Source organism: Delphinus delphis, chromosome 9 (genome assembly GCF_949987515.2).
Source record: "Delphinus delphis chromosome 9, mDelDel1.2, whole genome shotgun sequence".
Taxonomy (NCBI): domain Eukaryota; kingdom Metazoa; phylum Chordata; class Mammalia; order Artiodactyla; family Delphinidae; genus Delphinus; species Delphinus delphis.
In genome coordinates, this window is record NC_082691.1 from 4,508,655 (window position 1) to 4,531,982 (window position 23,328).

General features: G+C 49.0%; 1 protein-coding gene across 3 annotated transcripts in view; it reads right to left on the bottom strand.

The window, feature by feature from the left end:
* Nucleotides 1-23,328, bottom strand: part of COBL (cordon-bleu WH2 repeat protein) — a 259,545-nt gene that overhangs the window by 95,770 nt on the left and 140,447 nt on the right. For all 3 annotated transcript variants that reach the window (XM_060020105.1, XM_060020107.1, XM_060020106.1), the window contains exon 7: nt 13,977-14,159. In XM_060020105.1, coding sequence (XP_059876088.1) covers nt 13,977-14,159 — 183 coding nt within the window. The remainder of the gene's footprint in view (nt 1-13,976; nt 14,160-23,328) is intronic.

Below are 23,328 nucleotides of genomic sequence, written 5' to 3' on the forward strand. Positions count from 1 at the left end.
ACCACAGTGAACCCAGACCAGGCGAGGCTGAGGTGGGGATGGAGGTTCAAGACAAGATGGGGCTTGGGTAGAAGGTCTAAACTGGTCCAGGGTTCTGAAGGCTGAATGATGCCTCAAAGAAAGGAATTAGGGTCTTTTCCATTTTAAATTTGAAATATTGATTTCTATTCTAAAACCCACTTTTCTGATTGTTGATTACCAAAGTGATTGGAAAGAATCATGAAAATGCTTGGATAGGAAGAAGCAAGATGTAAAGGTAGGAAAAATAATGAAGTCACAATTTTAGCAAATGCCCTTTATAACGAGAAACATATGAACTGTTGACATGATTGATAGGCAAAAACAAAGTGACGAAAGGACAAAGAATGAGGTAAGAACGGCACATTTAAACAGGGGATATTTAAACCGTGTGACTCTGTAACACAAAGCCCAGCTTTTAATTTCCTGTGTCACTCAAATGTCAACGTGTAGAATAGCCAGCCCGCTTTTCATTTTGATTTTTATCAAAGACGCCTCCCTAAAACGTCAGACTCGAACGACAGCTAAAAATACGCAAGAATCGAATCTTCTTCCAACAAACACTGGCTTCTTTAGCTGGAAGTGTCAGGGAGGAAACGATCCAGAACAAAAGGTAGGCACGAAACAGCAAAAATAGCTCCTGGTTCCTTTCTCTGCAAACTCTCGTCATGGAGGACCTGCCATCTTCACCCAAGGAAGTTCCTTGGCCGCACGACTGTTTTCACAGCCTCTGTGATGAACCCCACAGTCTCACAGGGATGTTTGTTTTGGCGAAGGAGCTGGACGTCTTCTAAACACACTGCAGCCCTCATCTTCTTTGCTGCTTCCAGGGGAAAAGGAAACATCCCGACACCAGAGGGGACATCCTCAGCCTTTCCCCTTCCCCCAACACTTTTTAATGTTTTTTACTGTGGTAAAAGTCACAGAATATAAAACATCCTATTTTAACCCTATTTAACTGTACAGTCCAGTGGCACGAAGTACATTCACACTGTTGTGCAACTCTCACCGTCATCCCTCTCCTGAACTTTTCACCTTCCTAAACTGAAACTCTGTCCCCATACATGATGGAATATTACCCCCAACATTTTTAAAAAGATCGTTCTGTACCATAATACGTTTTGGGTTTGCTTTCCCATATTTTAGGATATAAACGAAACCTATACTGGCTGTTTATTACAAAAACAATTAGTGTCAATCCATTATTTAGTTTTGCCGTAGTCTGTTCATGCACTAAACAGGCAGATATACTTCATATTCGGAACACTTGAAGGCTAAGCGAACATTATTTTTTAAAATATAAACTCAAAGGCAGTTTGGCTAGGTCCAAAAGAACTTTACACAGCCCCATTCGTTTTATGCCTCATTCCTGTCAAGACCTTTGAAGTCCCATAACATATTGTATGAGCAGATAAACAGACTTCTGTTAATTGCGGGGAACCAGCAAATAGAGGAGGCATCTCAAAAAATCAGCAGATATCCACCTTTGAGCAGTATTGGTTGATCTATTTTCAGGGTTTGGCCATGGCTTCAGTAAAGGCTTCACACATCATCTCTTTTACTATGAGTTTAATATGGGTTTCAGACTTATATATGGGTCAGGTTTATATACTTCTGGCCCTGGTGGGTCAGGTGAAATTAACCCCGTTTATCCAGCAGTTTCTACCCAGAGAACAGGATTACACAAGGACAGGAGCCCAGCCTTTCCCATCAGTCACTTGCCAGTTTGGCTTAATTTCCTTGCCAAAGGGCACGTATGGAGGTGAACTGATTCTATCCTGATTCCACCAGATATTTCAACTGTAGCATCACTTCCAAGACAAGCAGAGCGGGCCGCTGAGAAAGGGTCCCGGGAGCTCCGAGCACTAGGAAAGTGCAGTACGCAATGGAGCATGATACGTGCTCCCTTCAAGAAGATCTTTAGAATGGTTTTCATCGTTGAGGTTTGGTTCTCCAACAGCAAACACGTGACTTCCCTGCCAATGATGAGTAAATAAGTGAGCTCTTGCGTTTCAAATGCTCCATCCATTTGAGAATCGCTGCATCAGAGGTGACCACGGAGCACAGGAGGAAGATACCTCAGCACCTGCTGTCCCCCCCGCCCCCGCTACTCCGTACTGCAGAGCCTGCAGAGTGGGATTCCAGTCTGCACATTCCACTCCAGCACAGTGCCCCCTGACGGCCGCACGGTTCCCTCTGACCCCACTTGGCACCCATGCGGGAGAGCTCCCTGCAGGAGAGATGCCCGAGGGCCCTGGGATACACTCTGACCCCACTTCCCCTCGGTGAACCTTGGTGTCCTCACTTGTCCAACGAAGATAAGAACAGCGCCGACTTCATGAGACGTTGTAAAGATGAAGTTAAATGAGATGATTACGTAAGGTGTGAGCATTGCAGCTGAAACACAGCAAGCACTGAACCGGTGTTGGTCTTTATAATTGTTTCACGTGGCCTTGGGACCAGCTGGCTGGGGACGGGACCTCTGCCCAGGAGCCACAGAAAGGCTTTGTGCTGGTGAGCGGACCGCTGCCTGTGGTCGGTATGACGCCACGGCCTTTCGCCCTTGGTTGGTTTAACATTCAACGCTCCTAGCCGGGCTGGACAATGTTTCTCCACTAGGACTTGACCCGTGATCCAATGTACCACGCACCAGGAAGGAAGTCAGAAGTGACGCCTTCACCCAGTCTAGCCGCTGGCCCCCGATCGGATCAATGCTGATCATTTTCCAGGGAAGGGGATCAGGTGGAATCGTGAAAAGCAACAGTGCATGTGGGAGCTTCCCGTGGGGTCGGCTGCTGTCGCTGTATTGGACCCCATGCCACATTCTCCGCAGACAAGGGCCATTCTCTGGTATTTCGGAGGCACAGAATTTCTGCACCAATTAAATATTAAGAGCTTTGAAAAGACTGTGTGTTATTTGTCCTTGAACTCCTTATGGCCAAGAAAACTGCTTTGCACAGAAACAGAAACTCAGTATCCCTTTGTTATGGACTGAATTCTGTCTCCACAAAATCCGTATGTTGAAGTCCTAACCCTTAGGGCCTCGGAATGTGACTCTATTTGGAGATGGAGCCTTTAAAGAGGAGATCAAGTTAAAACGAGGCCATTGGGGTGGCCCCTAACCCAATATGACTGGTGTCCTCATAGAAGAGGAAGAGACAGTGAGAACACACACACACACACACACACACACACACACACACACACACACGGAGGGAAGGCCGCGTGAGGACACAGCAGGAAGATGGCCATCTACAGGCCACGAGAGAGGCCTCAGGAGAACCGACCCTGCAGACACCTTGATCTCAGACTTGAGCCTCTGGGACTGTGAGAAACCGGTCTGTGTTTAAGCCCCATGGTGGCGTTTTGTCAGGCCAGCCTGAGCAGACTGGTCGCCTTTTAACTTAGCTGGTCGGCAGGCACTAGTCGCGGTAAAAATTCAGACTTTGGAGGCCACGAGGCTGTGCTCAGACAGCGCTTCAGCCTTTACTCTTTAACTGTTCTCACTGCCGTGACCTTGAGCAAGTCACTTACGCTTCGTGGGCCCCGGGAGCCGTAAGAGGAGACCCTGTCCCCAGAAGAGCGCGTGAGACAATGGAAGACCATGCAGCAGCATCGTGTTACAAGATAACGTCAGCAAACACTAAATCTAACTGCCACGAGGTGTTTTGCCCACATACTCACTGCTGCCTCCCCTGACTCTGCCCCACAGAAAAATTCTTTCCTCTGTTCCACTAAACGAAACATTTCTAGAGTGTCCACTTGCTGCTTCTCATCCTGTCCTCTGGGGCCTCAGGATAGGGACTCAAATATCTGAATGGGGCTGTCACGTCCCAGTCAGCCTTTCCTTCTCTCAATATTCTAATATTTTAAAATATTCTAACTTCTGCTATTTTAAAAATAAGGGGTGGCAATTTCCAGACTCATCAACTCCCATAATGTTCTCCTCTGGGCACCTTTAGTTTTCGTCTCTTACGATGTGGCCTGGACACACGGCCACCCAGGCGCAGGCCTAATCGGCTGCAGCCCCTCCCTCTATCACACTGGGGTTGGTGGAGCTCAGGGTGCTGGAAACTCTGCACAGCCTCACCTGGGTGCCCATGCCACCCAAACACCAGCACCCTTCCCTCGGGCATTCTGGCCCTGGAAACCTAGGGGCCCCGGGTCAGCCTTGGATTGCAGAAAAAGGAGGGGCAGAATGGGACCTGGGGACCCTCTTGTCCAGGACCGACAGCGCAGGGATCACAGGAGTGACTCATCTTGGGGCCACTAGAGCCCCAACTCAGCCCGAATGCCCCCCCACTGAAGACCTGCTCAGCCTACTGGTCACTCGGGGCCCTGACAGACCCTCCTGTCCACCTGCTTTCATCTACCTGAACCTCCAGCCGAATCACTCATTTGAGTCAATGATTAAAACAAGGCCCACCCTCCCTGGACTTGTGGCCCGAGAGCTCCGCCCAGACAGATGACTCATCCACCCCGATGGGAGACAAGGTTACGTAGTCTCACCCGAGTCTCCTGATAGTGCTCGCAGGGCGTCTGCTGCCTGCCAGGTACTGTGCGTGGAGCCTGGGGCCTAACGAGGAACACGGCACTGTCCCAGGCCGGGGAGCGGTCCAGTGCACAGCAATTCCAAGCTGTATGCTGAGACTGTGGCACTGAGATGGTGCTATGGGCCTGTCTGGACTCTGTCACCAGTGCTCCCTCTACCTAGTGGCACATAACCGACCTCTGCTGAGGATTTCTCGGAGAACAGCTGAGAGCAAGGGTTGTCCTACAAGGACACTGAACCGGAAAATCACGCACGCTGCAAAACGCATTCCATGTCACAATGTCTTGGACCAGCTCCTCCTCCAACGGACAGGGACAGAGCCACACAGAGCGCAATGCACTGCACCCAGCAAATCAGGGAGATTTTGCACTCTGCTAATGGGGTGGATGCAGTGGGGAAAAGCGCGATTACTTCTGGCGGGAAGTCACTTGTTGCATCCTGCCTGGGACCAAAAATCCAGAGCGAGGCCCTGCGGTGGGAAGAGAGTGCCAGGCACATCTTGGCTGGGGTAAGGCTCTTCAAAAGCAAGAAACGTTCCCCAAAGGTCCAGAGACAACACACAGAAAGAGCCAAAAGGTCTGCCGGCGTGAGATGCTGGGATGGAGGCCTCCCTTCCTGCCCATCCACGCAGGGAGCAAGGGTGGGCGGGGGCTGGAGCACGCAGAGCAAGGGGACTTACGGGCTGGGCCCTGGGGGGCCAGGGGAGGGACCCGGGTCCGCTCAGCTCCTCTGCGGAAGCCGTGTTGTTAGGTGCTGACCTCCAGCCGGACACAAAACGTACTACCTGCCCTGCCCTTGACCTTCACCAGAGGGATGGGCACTGCAAAACGGAAAGGAAACAGCCCTCCCGGGGATCTGCGGACGGCCGCTTAAGGGTGCGGTCAAGTTCGCTGGGGGATGGGGGGACTTCTGCCACATCTCAGAGGAAGTCCCCACCGCTGGCCCCGGTGTGCGTTGGGGGGTCTATTTCAGTTCCAGGACCAGACCCTGGAGACAGAGGACCCCTCCTTCATGCGACACCCTCTTTTTCTCCCAGCTCTGGTTCATCTCTTACAAACTCAGCGGCAGAGGGAAAGCATCTGCAGGTGAAGGAGGGCCTGGTCCTCCTCTGCTTATGGGGGCAACTCGCAGGGGGGACGCCCAGTGGTGCCACAGGAGGCGGAGCGGGGCTGAGTCAGCTCCACCATTCTGGGCTGCGTGGCCGCCAAGTTTCCTCCATTCACCTGAAGAAGGGCCTTCAGAGTCAGCAAACCTGCCAGGACCGCTGTGAGGGTGAAATCCGACCATTTATGGGGAAGTGTACTTTCCAAATATTGAAAACAGTGGCACACACACGTATACGTTATCATTCTGAAGAAACATGGTTGACAGGCTTTGGAAGACCAAACGGACTGAAGGGAATTTCACAGGATATACGGATCAAAACGGAGAAAAACCTGGGTTGCAGAAAAAGACTGAACAAGAAGAGGAGAGAGAAGGGGGAAGAGATGGAGGGTGGGGGGAAGGGAGAGAAGAAACCGAGAGCTTTTCTGTGCCGGCGATCCATCTGCACCCTCTCGGTGTGTCTGCACCCACGGAACAGATGAGCAGGGGGTGCACCGGAGGGCGGGCCCAGCGTCGGCCACACCCCTGCCGGCCCCGCCCCGCCCCTCCCCGTCAGCCCGCTGCTCTCGAGGCTCCTTTGGGCAGTGATGTCCCTGCCATGTGCCGCGTTCTGCTCTTCCTCCAATGGACACGGAAGCAGCGACGGACCCTTCTCATCTCAGAGGGCCGCCCATTCCTCAAGGACCCCTCGCAGCAGCTGCTCTGGTCTCACACCGCCCACCTGCCGCCCGCCCCCACGGTCCCTGCACCTGCTTCCGCCCACAGCACGAGGTCATTTCCAGCTCTGCAACTACTCTTAGCTCCTGTCCCTCAGGGATGAGCGAATCCTGCAGGCATGGTCCAGAGGAGTTGCCCTCTCTACATTGGCTCTGGAGCAAAGCAATTCTTTAGCTATTTCCACATAAATTCTGAAACCGGTGCTTTCACTTCGACAGGCGCCATCAATAGGTGCTTGACACAGGAATGATGTACATATGAACGAATTTAATATAAACGTTTACTGACGGAACGGCTTGGTGGGAGACACTGGGGAGAGGTTAGTGAATAAAGAAGCAAAACCTCCTTCCCCGGGCGGACGGGTTAGCAGCTACAAGAAAAACGGAACAGGGGAAGGACGCAGCGACTGACAGAGGGCAGAGGGTCTCGGAAGGGACACGGAGCAGGGTCGGGGCAGGGAGCACGGGAGGGCCTGTGGAGAGGGCTGAGAGCACAGGCAGCGGCTGGCCCAGAGCACGGGGGCCCAGGGGGAGGTGAAGCCCCCGAGGCTTCAAGAAAAGACAGGATCCTCCTTCTGTTGTGTCGAGTATGGAATAAAGAGGAGGCCGAGGGGGAGGGACACGAGCAGATGCAGGGACCAGTGAGGAGTTATGTCCTGGGACTGCACCAGGGCCCTGAGGTGGGGGGCGGTAGGGCACAGTGGGAGGACCTGGATTCGGATCGAGATTCCCTGACAGGTGGGATGTAACGTGAGAGAAAGAGAGCGCCCTGTGCATCCGAGACCGTGTCCCCTTCATCCCTCACATGGGGCGGGGTCCGGGGGAGCCTCGTCTGATGCACAAGGTGAATTGCAGGACCACTCCTGTCTGCCGAGCCCCGTCCAGCCCAGCTCCCCCCTGCTCAGCCCGGCACTGCAGGAAGCCGACACGCCAGCCGTAGCCAAAAGCCTTTCATTATTATGAAAAATAAATTCTAAAACGTCTCCAAGCATCAACCACCTTTCCAGAAACAAAAGAACAACCAAGAGGTGTGTGATAGGAAATGGAGTGGACCTCACCCCAGGAGGCCCAGGGGTGACAAGCAATGACTACAAAGTCAGAATCACTTCGACCCCAGCATCTTCTGGACGTTCGTTCCAATAAGCAAAAAATGTCAGTCCTAACGGGAGAGGAGACAGGATCTGGTCCCGCTGGCCGCGTGGCCTGATCGCCCCCGGTCCACGGTCCTGCTCCCTGCAGATTCCCTGGAACCAGGGCCACCAGGGCTTCCTTCTGCTCTGGCCCGGGAAGCAGAGCGCATCAGAAACAGGCCAGCAGGCCCAGAACCATGGCCACAGAAGTCCACCTTGACCAGGGCCACGTGCACACCCCCGTTCTTGATGAAACGTGTCTTTGGGAGTCCGGACAGCAGAGTTGTATGATTTCCTGTAATATTCTAATTACCTAACTCTCGTGATGATCCAGAAAGTGGAACTTGCAAGTAGTAGTGCTTTCCGCTAAATTGCCAACATTCCCCAATTATCCTACTTACTTACACAGTGGGAGATGCTGTGTTCTTATGTGTACATTGTACTGAGATATTACAGTAATGAATACCAATTGGTGTTTTCAAGTGCAGGGCCTTGCATATAGCAGCTCTTCAAACTATCTGTTGACTACACAAGCATGTATTTCATAGAAAGTTCCATTTTGGCTTATACTAATAACTGATCATAACACGCCTCCGTCATCTCTCATTATAATAGCCGACATCACGAGCTATTTTCGTCTCAATGCAATAAACTGGAGGTAATGTACAAATGCACTGTCATGTTGGAATTATCTGGAGCTGAACGTAACGAACACAAAAATTCAAATAAAATAGGACAAAAGAACGCCTCAATAACTAGTATTTTTTTGAATTACTTCTACTTACAATAAAAAAACGATGCACAGCTGTAACCGCCACTAAAGCAGGGGTATAACAACTGGATACGGACTGAATAGATGAACGGCCAGCTGTTTATTCCATATCTGTGGATGATGACGGCTGAAGTTAGACACAGCATTGTCTAGCAGACTTCCACAAGTTACTTTTAATCAATGGACAGAGATGAAGAGTGAAGTACGCTGCTCGTTAACCTGACAGGGGTCGTACCAATGCGATGTCGGCCCATGCGGTTCACGGGATTGTCCGTCTTTAATGGGTAAATTGAGTCCCCTGAGGAAGGATGACTTGACGGTATTCTAGTCTCTTGGTCTCAAACAGGGGCTCCAAAGGGATGACCCACTGCTTTCTCCCCCACACTCCTCTGAAGGTGTGGACTAGTGAGTAGGTTCTTTGAGCTCTGTGCCCAGAGGGGAAAATGCCACCGAGATAAGCAGGCATCCTTGAACAGAATAAGCCTGCTCCAGGGGCTGGGCAACTTCTCGTTATACATTTGGTGTTTCTAGCAATAAAGGGTTTGATCTTTAAATACAATCTTCCACTTGGTTAATGCAGGACCCTGGCCAGACCCCCCACACCCTGGCCCCTCCACTCCCCAAGGGCCCTGGGGCCAGCTCTCACCTCCACTCCACAGTACAGTCTGCACACCTAAGAAAACAAGTCTCAGAAGTGGAGCAACTTGCCAAGATCGTGTTCCCAGGAATGACAGAGCTGCTGGCATCTGAATCCAGGAAGCGGCTCCAGGGGCCTTGCTCTGACCTCTACCCTGTGGACCTGGGGAGGCTGCTTTGATCGTTCCCATTTTGTAGAGGAGGAAACTGAGGACCAGCAAGCGAGTGGAAGGCTGTCCACCCGGGCACCTGTGTCCTCTGCCCCTATTCATGACCTGAATGCTGACCCAAGAGCAGCCCCAGGGGGAGAGATGTGTGCAAATGACAGGCAGGCGAGTCTCCTTGGGGTCCGTGGCTAAGACCTGTTGTATAAAGGGGGCTCTGACACAAACACAGATGCAGCAAGCCCTTGTGCAGGGCTAAGGACAAGGCAAGGGGTCATCTCAGCACGGAGCAAGGTGGGGAGAGGACAGTGTGGCCCCTCCAAGATGAAAGAGGGAGAAAGATCCCGTCTGGAACAGGCATTTCCTCTGTCCTTTTCCCCAGGTCCCAGTGAGAAGAAGTGGGACCTACTCATTTCTCTTAATAGATAGCTTTAGTCCTCAGCTAACGGTGCATGATGGTGGTAACGTTTCTGCCAAAGAATCTCTCCAGATCTGTTAAAAATATTTATACAAAGTAGACCTGCTGCTCTCACATCTGATTAGTCCAAATTCTGGGCGGGCAGATGGGGCAGGTAGAGGTCTGTGGGGTGGTGGTTCTCAAAGTGGGGTTTGTCTGGGAACTTGCCGAAGCCCGAGTTCTCAGGCCTGGCCCCAGACCTACGGAATCAGAAACCCTCAGTGTGGAACCAAGGTGAGTGTGTTTTCACAAGCCCTTTGGGGGGATTCTGACGCTCACTCAAGCTTGAAAAATACTGACTTAGCACACGGTGCCCTAATGTATAGATCATTCCTGTCTGAACGTTCCACGTAATTAAAACTTCATTCAAGGCACTGGGACGAGAGGTGAAGGTCTGAGGCAGAGAGCAGTTCCACCTTTTTCTGAAAATGGCACGTGGCTTCCCTTGTCTCACTGACCCCTCTGTCGAAGGGCTGGTACAAGGATGCCACCCGTTTCTCTCACTGGCTCAAACGCCTCTGGAAAAATCTTCTTGAAAAGCACTTTTAGAAATAACAAATACTCAAATCATGAGTATAGAAGCAGGTTGCAAATTCTGAGACAAAGGTTACAGTTTTTAAAAGTTTCAGATGACCTGGAAGATGGCTGAAATTATTTTGCCTTTAAGACCTGAAAAAGTACATAGAGTCTCCCCTCAGTCTCAGTGGGAGATGTTTCCAGGACCCCCTCAGATACCAAAATCCTCAGGCGCTGAGGCCCATCTGTAACATGGGGCAGTACTTGCACGTAATCGACCCGTGTTCTCCTGTGTACTTTAAATCATCTCTAGGTGACTTATAATACTTAATACAATGTAAATGCTATGTAGATAGTTGCCAGCAAACTCAAGTTTTGCTTTCTGAAATTTTCTGGGATTATTTTTTTCTGACTCTTTTTGATCCATGATTGGTTGAATCCGAGGATGGGGAAACCCACAGATAGGAAGGGGCTACTGTACTGAATTTTTAATACCAGTTGATAAGAAAAAAGCCTTTTAAAAGAAGAAAATCTAAGCATTCCCATTTTCCTATAAACTAGTCACGGCCTTGAAAATAATCCTTTCCTCCTGATTCAGGATATTCGTGTTAGTAACAGTTGCCTATAAATAAGGCTTTCCAAACAAACATCTTATCTTTATATGGGAGGAAGTTCAGGAAGAAGGAATTGACGTTCTTCCCCAACGACGACAATACATTTTTGGGTTCCTTTCCCAGAAATTAGTAAATAACAAAATACCTTTCATTTAGAAAGGAAAAAAAAAAAAAGCACGGTCATAGCAAATGCTTAAATCGAATCCATATGCCATTCATGTTCTTAAGAAAGGAGATGGTTGCTGTGAGTCAATTTCTCCACTCATTCTGTGCCAAATAAAACGGATTTCAGTAAAGAAGCTTTTATTGCCTCAGAGGGGGCTCTATTCATTCTGCAGTGTATACGGTACTATTTATTTTTCATTCAGAATTCCCAATTCTCTACTTAATATACATTTTCCCACTCAAGCCGACTTTATCCACTCTGGAAAAGCACATAAAAATCTGAAAAACGTAACTTCTCTGGATAGAAGGAATTTTTAAAGTGCTGATGCAGCACAGCAAAGGACACCATAAACAAAACGAGAAGACAACCTATGAACTGGGAGAAAATATTTGCAAATGGTGCGACTGACAAGGGCTTAATTTCTAAAATATACGAACAGCTCCTACAATTCAATACCAAAAAACAAACAACCCAATCGAAAAATGGGCAGAAGACCTAAATAGACATTTCTCCAAAGAAGACATACAGATGGCCAAGAGGCACATGAAAAGATGCTCAATATCTCTAATTATCAGAGAAATGCAAATCAAAACTACAATGAGCTATCACCTCACACTGGTCAGAATGTCCATCATTAAAAAGTCTACGAACAATAAATGCTGGAGAAGGTGTAGAGAAAAGGGGGGAACTCTCCTGCACTGTTGGTGGGAGTGTAAATTGGTGCAGCTACCATATGATCCAGCAATCCCACTTTGGGACATATGTCCGGAGAAAAACAAGCTTCGAAAGGATACATGCACCCCAACGTTCACTGCAGCACTGTTTAGAATAGCCGAGACATGGAAGCAACCTAAATGTCCATCGACAGAGGAACACATAAGGATGTGGTATATATATACAATGGAATACTACTCAGCTATAAAAAAGAATGAAATAATGCCATTTGCAGCAACATGGATGGACCTAGAGACGGTCATACTAAGCAAAGTAAGTCAGAAAGAGAAAGACAAATACCATATGATATCACTTATATGTGGAATCTAAAATAGGACACAAATGAACTTATCTACAAAATAAAACCAGATTCACAGACATAGAGAACAGACTTGTGGTTGCCAAGGGGGTGGGGGGTCAGGAAGGGATGGATGGGGAGTTTGGGATGAGCAAACGCAAACTATTATACATAGAATGGATATACGACAAGGGCCTACTGTAGAGCACAGAGAACTATAGTCAATATCCTGTGATAAACCATAATGGAAATGAATATGAAAAAGAATATACATATATATATATATATATATAACTGAGTCATTGCTATACAGCAGAAATTAAACACCACATTGTAAATCAACTATACTTCAATAAAATTTTTAAAAATACCGATGCAGTGTAGCATCTACATTCTATAACATTAGGCAAATGCAATTCTTTTGAAATAAAGCTTAAATTATACTGATACTGGAACTCACACTTTTCACCACTAAAGAAATACCCCTCCCCATCAAAAGCAACAAGACGCCCCCAGAGGTAGGTGGTTGAAAATTGCTACATGCTGTAAGGATGCCCTGTGTCATGAGAAAGTTCAAAATCTAACTCCCCACCAAATAAGGGGTGAAACGCACTGCAGACCCCCACGGGAAGCAGCTCTGTGTTCATGAGTCTGCGCTGTGTAGTTGGGCATGTGTACAGCGAAACAATGCCAGTTTGGTTTGTGCCTACATTTCTTTTATCAAAAGACAGTGAAAATATGATGGAAAACTCAAAATAAATTAGTACTATTAGAAACTGTTTAAGAAACATAAAAATCAAAAGTTTTCTTGTAAAATGTGTTGCATTACAGGCTTTTCAGACAGACTGCGAGGACTGGGTATGGAGAGACCGTTAGATGGGAACCGGGGTGTCTCTAGACCAGGGATAAAGAACAGCCCTGGAGGGACTGAGAGAGGTGACCGATGAACAGACAGATACACGGCCAGACAGATACACGGCCAGACAGATGACCAGGCCGGAAAGGAAAGGAAGTGAGGTGTCATGCCACCTCACACTGCCACGGAGCCACTAACGTGACTGCTAACCGCGATACAGGGGCCAAGCCTCCCGTCTGAAAGGTACAGACACGGTTTCTGGGTTATCTTAAGGAAAGTCAGTTTATGAATAAGCACAAAAGGGCCGGGCCTCAAGCCCAGCTGGGCTTAAAGGGGCTCCGCATAGATGTTCCTAGTTGTGGGGTGGTACCTCTCCAGGAGGCTACCAGGCAAGTCGCCGGGAACCATCTCAGCTCAGTGAGGAACAGTGGGTCCTTCTCCTTACACTGCAGGCTGACCCGCATCTCAGGGTCTCTGCGGAGCACTCCTGTTGCTGCCCAGGAGAGTCTGGCTTCTAAAAGCACCCAGAGCACATCGTCCGTCCTGGCCACCCTTGGGTGTCATCCCTGTCACATCCCACCCAAATAATTTTTTTCAGTGTCACATTTTAAGCCAGAAAAACTGTCAGAGAGCGTCCTGGCCTCTGGGAAATGAGGGCCTGGCATGTCAAATAGTGTTTCAAGGCCAATCATCAGGCAGATGAAGGAAGAAGCCCAGAGTAAGGGGCCAGCCGCTAGGGACGCTGGCTCTGCCTGGTCACCACGGGACAGTCACGTGCAAAGCCATTCCTCTGCTCTGAAGGCTCCCCAGATACGAGGCCTCCCTAAATAGATGTTATGTCACATAGAAACCAACTTCACGTGCAAACACCTTCTCAGCTGTCCTGTGAACGCGGTTTATTGGGGCACCTATATTGTATTACGTGTCATCCCCATCTTATGCACGCTCCAGACTTCTTACAGTGCCTGCAATTTCCTCATTAAGCAATGGTGCCCCACATTTCAAAGCTAAAGATAAAATAAACGTTAATCAACAAGCCTAAGCCTTTAAGGGCTGAAGGCACAAAAATAGTTTCCGATCTTCCCTAAATGAAGCGATGCAGCATCTCACCTCGACTTCTGAATAAAGCTTAACTTTTCACCCTGAACCATCTCGTTGCTAAAGCCACAAGCTTGAAGAATGACAGGGCGCACAGACACCTTCCAGAGAATTCATGGGTTCGTTTAGCAGGGGCCCTGGTCCCGAGCGGCGCCCTCTCCCTACCTTTTCCGACGTCTTGTCTTGCACGGGTGGTTCCGCGCGGGGCAGGGACGGAGGGGGAGGCGCTCGGCGCTTCTTCAGGTCTGACTTGACCGACACCCCTGAGATGCTGCCAAGGGAGAGCGATGGACCCAGTGTAGTGGAACGGGGATTCACGGACGGGGAGTTTGGGGTCGTCAAGCAGCCCTGTCGGGGGAAGAGGCAAACATAAAACCTCATCACTCTGAGATGCTTCTCGGCATACGAATGCTCAGACACCAAAGCCCAGCGCCCACCACCCACCTGAACTTCTCCCATCATCATTTCCACGGGCAGCTTGAATGGCTGGAGCAAAACTCTTATTTTCACTCTCCCGGGAAAATGATCACAGACCCCATGGCAGGACACACCTTCTGGGGTGAGGTTTATTTTCCTAATCATGAAGGAAACAGCAGACTTTTTAAACCTCTAAGAGGAATTCTTACCAGCTAGAATCATGCAAGATTCTCAACCCACCTGCAGTGGTGAATCAACCTCCTTAAATGTTTAACCTGTCATCAGAGTGAGCACTTAGATGCTGAAAAGAGGAAGGAACCGATCAAGAAGTATATTTCTGCTGGAGAAGAAGCCCGTCTTTGCCATTTCGAGAAGTATTTCACCCGCTGCCAGGGAGGGGCTTAGGTTTCTTCTAACTTTGAGAAGTTTCAAACAAGTGGCCGGTAGTATAAACAGCCTGCTGTGAAGACTTGACGTGACCACCGAATGCAGTACTTCATGACTGATCCCTCATCCACTGAAAATAAATTCAGCCTAACACACTAATTAATTGTTCCCAAGGAGCAAGGTCTATATCCAGGGAGCAGACTAAAGGCACATAGGTATTTTTCCAGTTTTTCCTCCTAGGTCCTGCTTAATAGAATCACATGAGTGTTAGTTGCAGGAAGGGCGTTTAGAGAATAGCCGTCTAATTCCAAACTAAAACTGAAACGGAGCCCACCCCTTGCCCTCCTGTGCCCTCTGCCCTGCCCCATCCCTCCCCAGCACTGGAGGCCCAGCCCCGTGTAGTCCACACCGATGCCAGTGCAGTGTAGTGGTCAGCCCACAGATGAGGGGGACACACTGCCTGGACTCAATTCCCGGCTTTGCCGCTGATAAGCTGTGTGACCTTGGACAGGTTTCTTAACTTCTCTCTGCCTCAGTTTATCTCCTGTAAAATTGAGGTCAATAACAGCACCTCCATCACAAAGAAATCGTGAGAACTGAAAGGGTTAGGACAGATGAAAGAGCCTTAGAGAGTTCTAGGCACAAAGGAAGCATCTGATATGTGCTCTTATAGTTATCATGTAAATGTGAGCCCATGAAGACAGCAATTATTCCCCGTCTGCACCCGTGGCTGTGTCCCTGGCTCCTAGCATCTCCTGGTAACCGGAGGGCCCTTGAGTCCACATTTGCAGAAATGAGTGGGTGGGCAACCCTGCCCTCACGTTTCACACAATGAACTTGTGGGTGAGCTTTCATCTGAACCATTGGTTCACCACATTGGAAACAAATACAGACAGGAAACTCATCGCATTCAGCAACAGCCCCGCATTACCTGCCCTCAGCCTCAAATTCTATTCCGTTCTGCCAATTATACTATCATTCAGTTTCCTGAGAAGATTTTTGAGACTCAGATTTTCTTCTTTTTTTTTTTTTAGGTGGTTTTTATTTATTTTTTAACATCATTATTGGAATATAATTGCTTTACAATGGTGTGTTAGTTCCTGCTGTATAACACAGTGAATCATCTATACATATACATATGTTCCCATATCCCCTCCCTCTTGCGTCTCCCTCCCACCCTCCCTATCCCACCCCTCTAGGTGGTCACAAAACACCGAGCTGATCTCCCTGTGCTATGCAGCTGCTTCCCACTAGCTATCGATTTTACGTTTGGTAGCGTATATATGTCCATGCCACACTCTCACTTTGTCCCAGCTTACCCTTCCCCCTTCCCATGTCCTCAAGTCCATTCTCTAGTAGGTCTGCATCTTCATTCCTGTCCTGCCCCTAGGTTCTTCAGAACCTTTTTTTGTTTGTTTTTTAAGATTCCATATATATGTGTTAGCATACGGTATTTGTTTTTCTCTTTCTGACTTACTTCACTCTGTATGACAGACTCTAGGTCCAGCCACCTCACTACAAATAACTCGATTTCGTTTCTTTTTATGGCTGAGTAATATTCCATTGTATATATGTGTCACTTCTTCTTTATCCAGGAGACTCAGATTTTCTTGTACTTAAATATTAATATCAAAGGAAAACCCAATCCCTGAAGGTTGCTTTTTATGCCGATTCATGCTTCCTTGTGAGACACTGACCATCAAATGCCCTGCTCATCAAATGCAGAATCCCCATAAGGAATAGGGGAGGGATCCACAGGAAATAGCCCAACACCCAGAAAACCCATCAACCCCTGCCGAGGCTCCCATAGAAAAAATGTAAAGAAAAAATGTCAATGTTTCTCCCAATCCTTGAGTTCTGCAGACATTAGACTCGTTACTAAGCAAACAAGCCAATGCAAAATGAACTCTTAAATACTTTTCTCTCCCTTACTTCTACCTCCATAGCAACCATGAACATGCAAGGAGACACAAGAACTTAAATTCACTCAGAGACGCAGGGTCCACATGATAAAATGAAGCAAATGAAGCAAACCAGAGCAAGGGCTTGACTGGTCCAAGTCTGGAGCTGGGGAAGTGTTGCACTGGGTGGCTGGATCGCTCAAACGCCGCCCCACATTCAAGGGGGTACAAACTCATGCCATGGAGGTTTGTTAAAACTTGTGAAATACAGCGGAGAACTCCACCCACTGCCTGCATCTCTGGAGTGTGCCTGGGCCCATGCGGCATCCCATAAACAAGCTGTTTGCGACAATGCATTTTACACCTCTGATACTAATTGATTTTCCTCCCTCCACCCTGTCTAGACTGGGAACTTCCAATCCCACTTGCTTCAGTCCTCACCACAATTATGCAAGCCTGGTGGACCCCTCTGCACCACTCTGAACTCACCTCAGTCCTTTAAGTGCCCTGAGCATTTTCCCAGCTCTGTGAGGACATTCCCTGAAAAGCACTTCACAGCTCATCCACTTTGTATCTATTTCAGGTTCTACCTCTGTCATCCTGTAGCCCTTAGAGCACTGTGACATCTGAGACTGTCAACTCCTTCTTGAGGTGAGGGGCTGACCCAGCACCCACCATGCGTACACAGGCAGGAGTGTCTCCATCTTTAAAACTGGGCGCATTCCATTTATTTCAAAGTTGTGGTCAGCACCTAGCATGTTTCTGTCACATTAGAGATGTCCCACCTATGTGGTTTCCTTCTCCTCTGATAAGTATTTTTGGTAAGAATGACCTCATCAGGGCCACAGTGAGATGGCCTTGGGCAGCAGAAAACTGGACCCCAGAGCCACCCATCCAGGTCCCCCTGCAAGTCCTGACACCTGTTATCCCGGGTGATGGGCTGCACTCGATCCATTATCTATGTCTCTGGAACAGAAGTGAGTTTTGACACAAGAGGTTTTTTAGCCAAATATGCTCTAGAGAACACACAAACATCTCTCCCCACCCCTATCCCCGCCCCCTACCCCTCCAATGTCAGGGTCCCCTGGACCTTGGTTCACCAGCCCCTCTCAATGCTGAAACACAAGAGTGTTTCTCAACCTTCAACCCACGGGAAGCCAAAACATTTCGGCTGCCCAGAGAATATTTGTGGTTTAACTCCTGCTTCCTTCGTTTCCCACTCCTGGAATTTGTACACAGAACGTAGAAAAAAACCCACAGAATAATTTGGATGAAAACACTGTTAAGTATCGGATGTCCTTTAAGATGCTCATTCACACCAACATGAAACAAAATGGTAAACCAAGAGTGTGGTCCATGTAGCCTGGTGTCCAGACAGCCCAGTCCATGATCTCCTATTCCAGTTTCAGGGTTCTCTCCTGCTACAGAGTGGCCAAGTTCCATTGGGGACAGACCACGGCTTACCTGCGGGAGGGATCTCACTTCCTTCTCCTGTCCAAACTGGTCAATACATTTTTTTAATATCAAGTCCTTTTCTGGTAGGGAAGTGAGTCATGCCTTTCTACAAAGGTTGGCAACAAAATCCACAGATTCTGGCTCTCACAGTCACACCAGATTTTCTCAGGAGTTTTTCTCCTGCGAGTGAAGCCCAATAAATCATTAAGAAAAAGCAATGGATAATGAAAAGGGGAAAAAGCAAACCCAACCTTTTTCACCCAGAGCTCGTGGGACTTCAGACGGCGGGGTGTACACCTCCCCTGCTGTCCCTGGAGGGCTGGCGGGATGGGAAACAGTACTAAACTCGGTGTAACTGTATCACTGCTGACAGCCCTGGCATTTATTACATTCAGTATAAAATGATAACTTGATCCCATCTCACACACACAGCTGGGAGTGGAGAGCTAGGAAACAATTTCAGGATCTGGGTGTCAGCCTGAGAAGAGACCAACATCACCTGGGACGGTTGATCTTGCCAGAGATCTCAAATTTTAAATGAAAAAATGTATAATTGATTGTTTCCATTTGAGATGCACTCATTCTCTCAGCAAGTCCCGATCTCCTTCTAGCTGGTTGTCACCACAGCCACTTTGCAAATGTCGACTGAAAAAAAATGCACAACCTAAAAGTTGAGAATTATGTTATATTCAGTGGACAAAACTGAGGACTTAAACCCGGGATGCAGCCTCTCGGATTGCTCTGAGGGACTGCTCCGAAGAGGCAAGGGGGGAACCAGGATGTATAGGAGTTTTTGCAAAAAAGACCAGGTAGCCAGAACATCAAAAGATTACTGTTAATGAAAGAAAACCAGACATCTCAAGTTAAGGAATTTAGCTCTTATCAATGTATGGGAAGATGCAAGAGTCTGGGCTCACTGAAACCACCCCTTTGATGTGTACCTCACCTATCTGGGGCCAGTGTCCTATGCTTTCTCATCCTGAATCCCCTCAGGGTGCACCTTCAGTGCAGGGGGCGGGGGTGGGGGTGGGGGTGGGGGTTGGTGGCTGCAGTGGCTGATGGCGTGATGGCAGGCATCCTGTTTCTATCCTGAGTTCCCTCAGGGCTCACCGTCAGGGCAGCTGTAATGTGATGGCTTGATGGTTGCAACACCCATTGTTACGGCAGCAAGAATGTTTTCATTGACACAAACGACCTGAGCTTCTCTGTGGGGAGATGCACAGACCCGGGGGGCTTCCCAAGGAGCTGAGCTGGGAAGTGGGCTGGGTGGGTGACCGTGGGCTTGGCCTTTGGAATTAGCTCTGACTCTAACCCATTGGGAGCGTCACTGCAGGCACAGTGGTCTCTGCGGGGCCAGCACTACAGGCAGAGGGCACAGCTGTTACAGCTCCTTACAACCCCAGGGAAAGCTCTGGGAGCCCTGGGTCTCCCTAGAATGATTCTGGGGTGCACAGGCACCGCAAAGAGCAGCTTCTCTCCTTTATCATTGGCTTGTAACCGATCAGAGATCAGTACCAGGCAGGACACCGAGTGTGCCCAAGGTGGGTATCACTCTTTCCACAGGAGCCCAGCTGCCCCGTGTGTGTCCTCTGCTGGAGGTCCTGATGTTGTCTGCACCAGGCGGCTCTACCAGCACCCACGTCACAGCCGAAGGGGAGTCATCTGTCCCTATAGACAGTAAGGCAGCTGTGAACACTGGCTAGAATATGCTTCCGGAGACAAATGGGTCAATGCTGTACTTGAAACCTTTCTGTTTACATGGATTCCAAAAAAACATAAGGACGAAGAGTTATTTTGTTCCCATTTCTCAAAACTGTTCATTCTGGCAAAAAAAAAGACTATCTTGTGAGAACCCATCACATGATCAAGTGGACCTTTTGACGTGGTTGGTGAGGAATTCAGGTAGAGGTTTTGGTCTAAATATTGAGGGAAATATTTTGGTTACAGTAAGTACAGTCTAAAATAACCATCAACAATCCTTTCAGCATCAGATGCTTCTGAATTAGACCAGATGCTTTCAGGATGGCTTTAGAGTTTTAACAGTGAGAAAAACTGAGGCCCAAGGAAATGAACTGAGCTCCTCAGGATGCCTGAGCCCCTGGGGATGGGATTCAACTAGTCAGTTCCCAAGCTGACCTGCATCCCCCGTCTCCTTCCACCACACTGGCCCCCTCTCAAAGGATTTCATACAGCTTTGCTTTTTCCTTTCTCTCTTTCATTTCTTTTTCTTTCCTTCCTTCCTTTCTTCTTCCCCCTCTCCCTCCCTCCCTTCCCTCCTCCCTCCCTTTCTTCCTTTTCTCCCTTCCTTCCTCCCTCCCTCTCTCTTTCCTTCCTTCCATCCTTCCTTCCTTCCTGCCTTCCTTCCTTCCCTTTCTTCCTTCCTTCCTTTCTTCTTGGTCAAAGAATCAAGTGGGAGAGAAATTGCAGTCAGACCTGTTACCCACGTCGCCTTTTCTTCGGACCCAGGTTTTGGCAGGGATCTAAGGCAGGACCACACGACAGAAACCAGATGGCATGGATGGACCGCCCACACTCACAGGGATCTGCTGGGCAGAGCAGCCCAGAGAACATCGCTCCCACCCCGCGGCTGCTGGCACCATCCTGGACACTGGGCCAGGCAAAGTTCCCTTCCTCAAGGGTGTGCTCTGCCTGCCTTTTCTTATCCTAGGAGAACAGCCTTCCTGATGGACACACCCATGGCTGCATCCCTCGGCCAGAGGACACGAAGTCTTCCTACGCCCTGGAAATCTGGCATCAATTCAGAGTTAAGGGCAAACCAAGGGGCTGAAGCCCACCAGCTTCGTGAGAACAAATCCCCATGATGGGCAGAGAAACGGAACTTCTGAATCTAGTTTCTGCTCTGCGACGTGAGTGGGAAAAGGCCATTCTCTGTGCCAAGTGCCTCGAGAGGATGCCTGAGGAAACGCATTTCTACAGAAGATAAGTTGCAGAAGCTATCTGGCCAACAAAATACTGTGTCGTAGAAGCTCTCTGACGGTTACGAGCATCAGAACAATTTCAGATCGTTTCTCCACTGGCAGGATTTTTCCTGAACTTACAGGAAAAGGTAAGCGTGCCAGGGCATCCAACTGGTAGTATCTTTCTTGTAACAAAACTCAGGGGAGAAACTGAAGGTGAGCTGGATTAGTCCGAACCTTCTGCTGTAGGACCTCCTGAAAAGCAAAACCTGTTAGCGAAGATGGGAATGCTTGGGATATGCGGATTATTCATAACGGGCCACTTTCACCAGGACCATTTTAGAAAGCCAGACATTTCTGAAAAGCTTGTGAATGAAAAGGAGACAAGTCTTGGTGTGATTCAGAGATGGAGAACACATGATGCCCAGCCCCAGGAAGGCCATGATCCTGCCGGGGAGGGCGCAGGGGCCCCAGGGGTCAGTGTGCAGGCTCCACGGGGGGTGTGGAGGGGGAGAGGAGAGGAAGAACTCTGAGGGAGGTGGCGTGCTGGTGAGTCAGGGGTGGTGAGCATGACGCGTGGGAGCAGAAGAATGAGGGGGGTCAGGGCTCCACACACGTGTGTGTGTGTGTGTGTGTGTGTGTGTGTGTGTGTGTGTGTGTGTGTGCTGGCTTGCTGTGGTCCTAGGTGAGACTTCAAAGGAGGCAAACTCAATTAAGCACAATTTTGGCGGCGGCGGGGGGAGATGGTGCTAATTCACACGAACAATAAAACCTTAATAACAAAGGTTTCCCTTTAAAATGTGTGAAATTTCCCCAAATCTGTACAGTAGCAGGTTTTGAATATTGATCTATAAGTGGTTTACTAAAATGCATCAGGAGTGAGATTTCCTACACAGCCACAGTGGAGATCAATGGATTCCTCCAAAGGGCATCAGGCCTCGCATGTCAAGCGGCTCCTGTGCATTTCACGGATACCTGGGCTGGATGAGGGGAGGCAATGAGGGCCTGGCTGCCGGTTGGTACTGGCTGGGTTTCAGGGCTGACGGGAAAGACGCCTCATCCCCATATAGAAACAAAACTAAACTGAGAACGAATCTCTCGGCCAGAAACCAGATGCTTTCTAACTCTTGGATCAGATCAGGAAGGCTTCTCCCTAACTCTAGGTAACCGAGTCGTTAGGTGGAGGAATCCGGCAAATTCATCTTCAAGTAAAAGAGGAGGGTTTTTTAAGAAGCAGGAAGCGTACGTGTGACTCAATCGTCTCTCAGTTGAGGAGTCCAGCCCTCCACTGTCCAAGCGCCCCCCTCTCACCTGCAAAGACATCCATCATCCTTTGCTATCTACAGGCATAGTGCCGTAGAACAGCAATCACAAATTTCAGTATCCAAAGTGGGACCCTTATCCACGTGGCCCAGGAAAAAGGCCCAACTGGAAAGAACATGGGGCAACAGCCTTCTTTCTTTCAAAGATGCTTTTGATGTGAACCAGTTTTAAAGTCTTTATTGAATTTGTTACAATATTGCTTCTGTTTTGTAAGTTTTGGTTTTTTGACCACGAGGCATGTGGGATATTAGCTCCCTGACCAGGGATTGAACTCGCACCCCGTGCATTGGAAGGTGAAGTTTTAACCACTGGACAACCAGGATTGAACTCGCACCCCGTGCATTGGAAGGTGAAGTTTTAACCACTGGACAACCAGGGAAGCCCAGGGCAAAAGCATTTTGAAGATTGTCCTGGACAAACAGAGAAGGGTGGTCCCCCCTTCCAGAAGGGAGTCTGAGTGGACACTGGCTGAGAGCAGAGAACCAGCGCTGCCGGTGAAGAAGGGGGTCTCATCCCCAGACTCAGGCAGAACGACAGATACGTGAGGGGGTCTTGAGCCTCCACACGTCAACCCATCTGATCATGGGACAGCTCTCTGAGGTAGGTAATCGCAGGACCCCCTTTCACAGGGAAGGAAACTGAGGCAGAGAGAGCGGGTGCCTGGGGCCACATCCAGACAGTGGAAGAGCCAGGCAGGCCGGCACTGGATCAGAGGTTCTAGAACTTAGTCACACATCAGGACTCCCCCTCCCCCCGGAGCTTTTAAAGATGGGAAAGGCCAGCCACACCCCAGACCAACTTCAGCAGAAACTCTGGGATGGGACCAGGCATCTGCTGTTTTTCTTTTAAAAGAAAAATTATTGTGTCAAAATACGTGTAAGATATGATTTACCATTTTAACCATTTTAAAGTGTACAGTTCAGAGGCATGAAGTACCTTCCCCGTGTTGTCCAGCCACCACCATCTAGTTCTGGAACTTCTCATCCCCCTAAAAGGAAACCCTCGGTCCATTCAGCAGCCACTGCTCATCCCATCTCCCGTGGCAACCACCCATCTGCTTTCTGACTCTGGATGGACTGTCCTGGTTCCTTCACATGAACGGAGTCAAACAACACA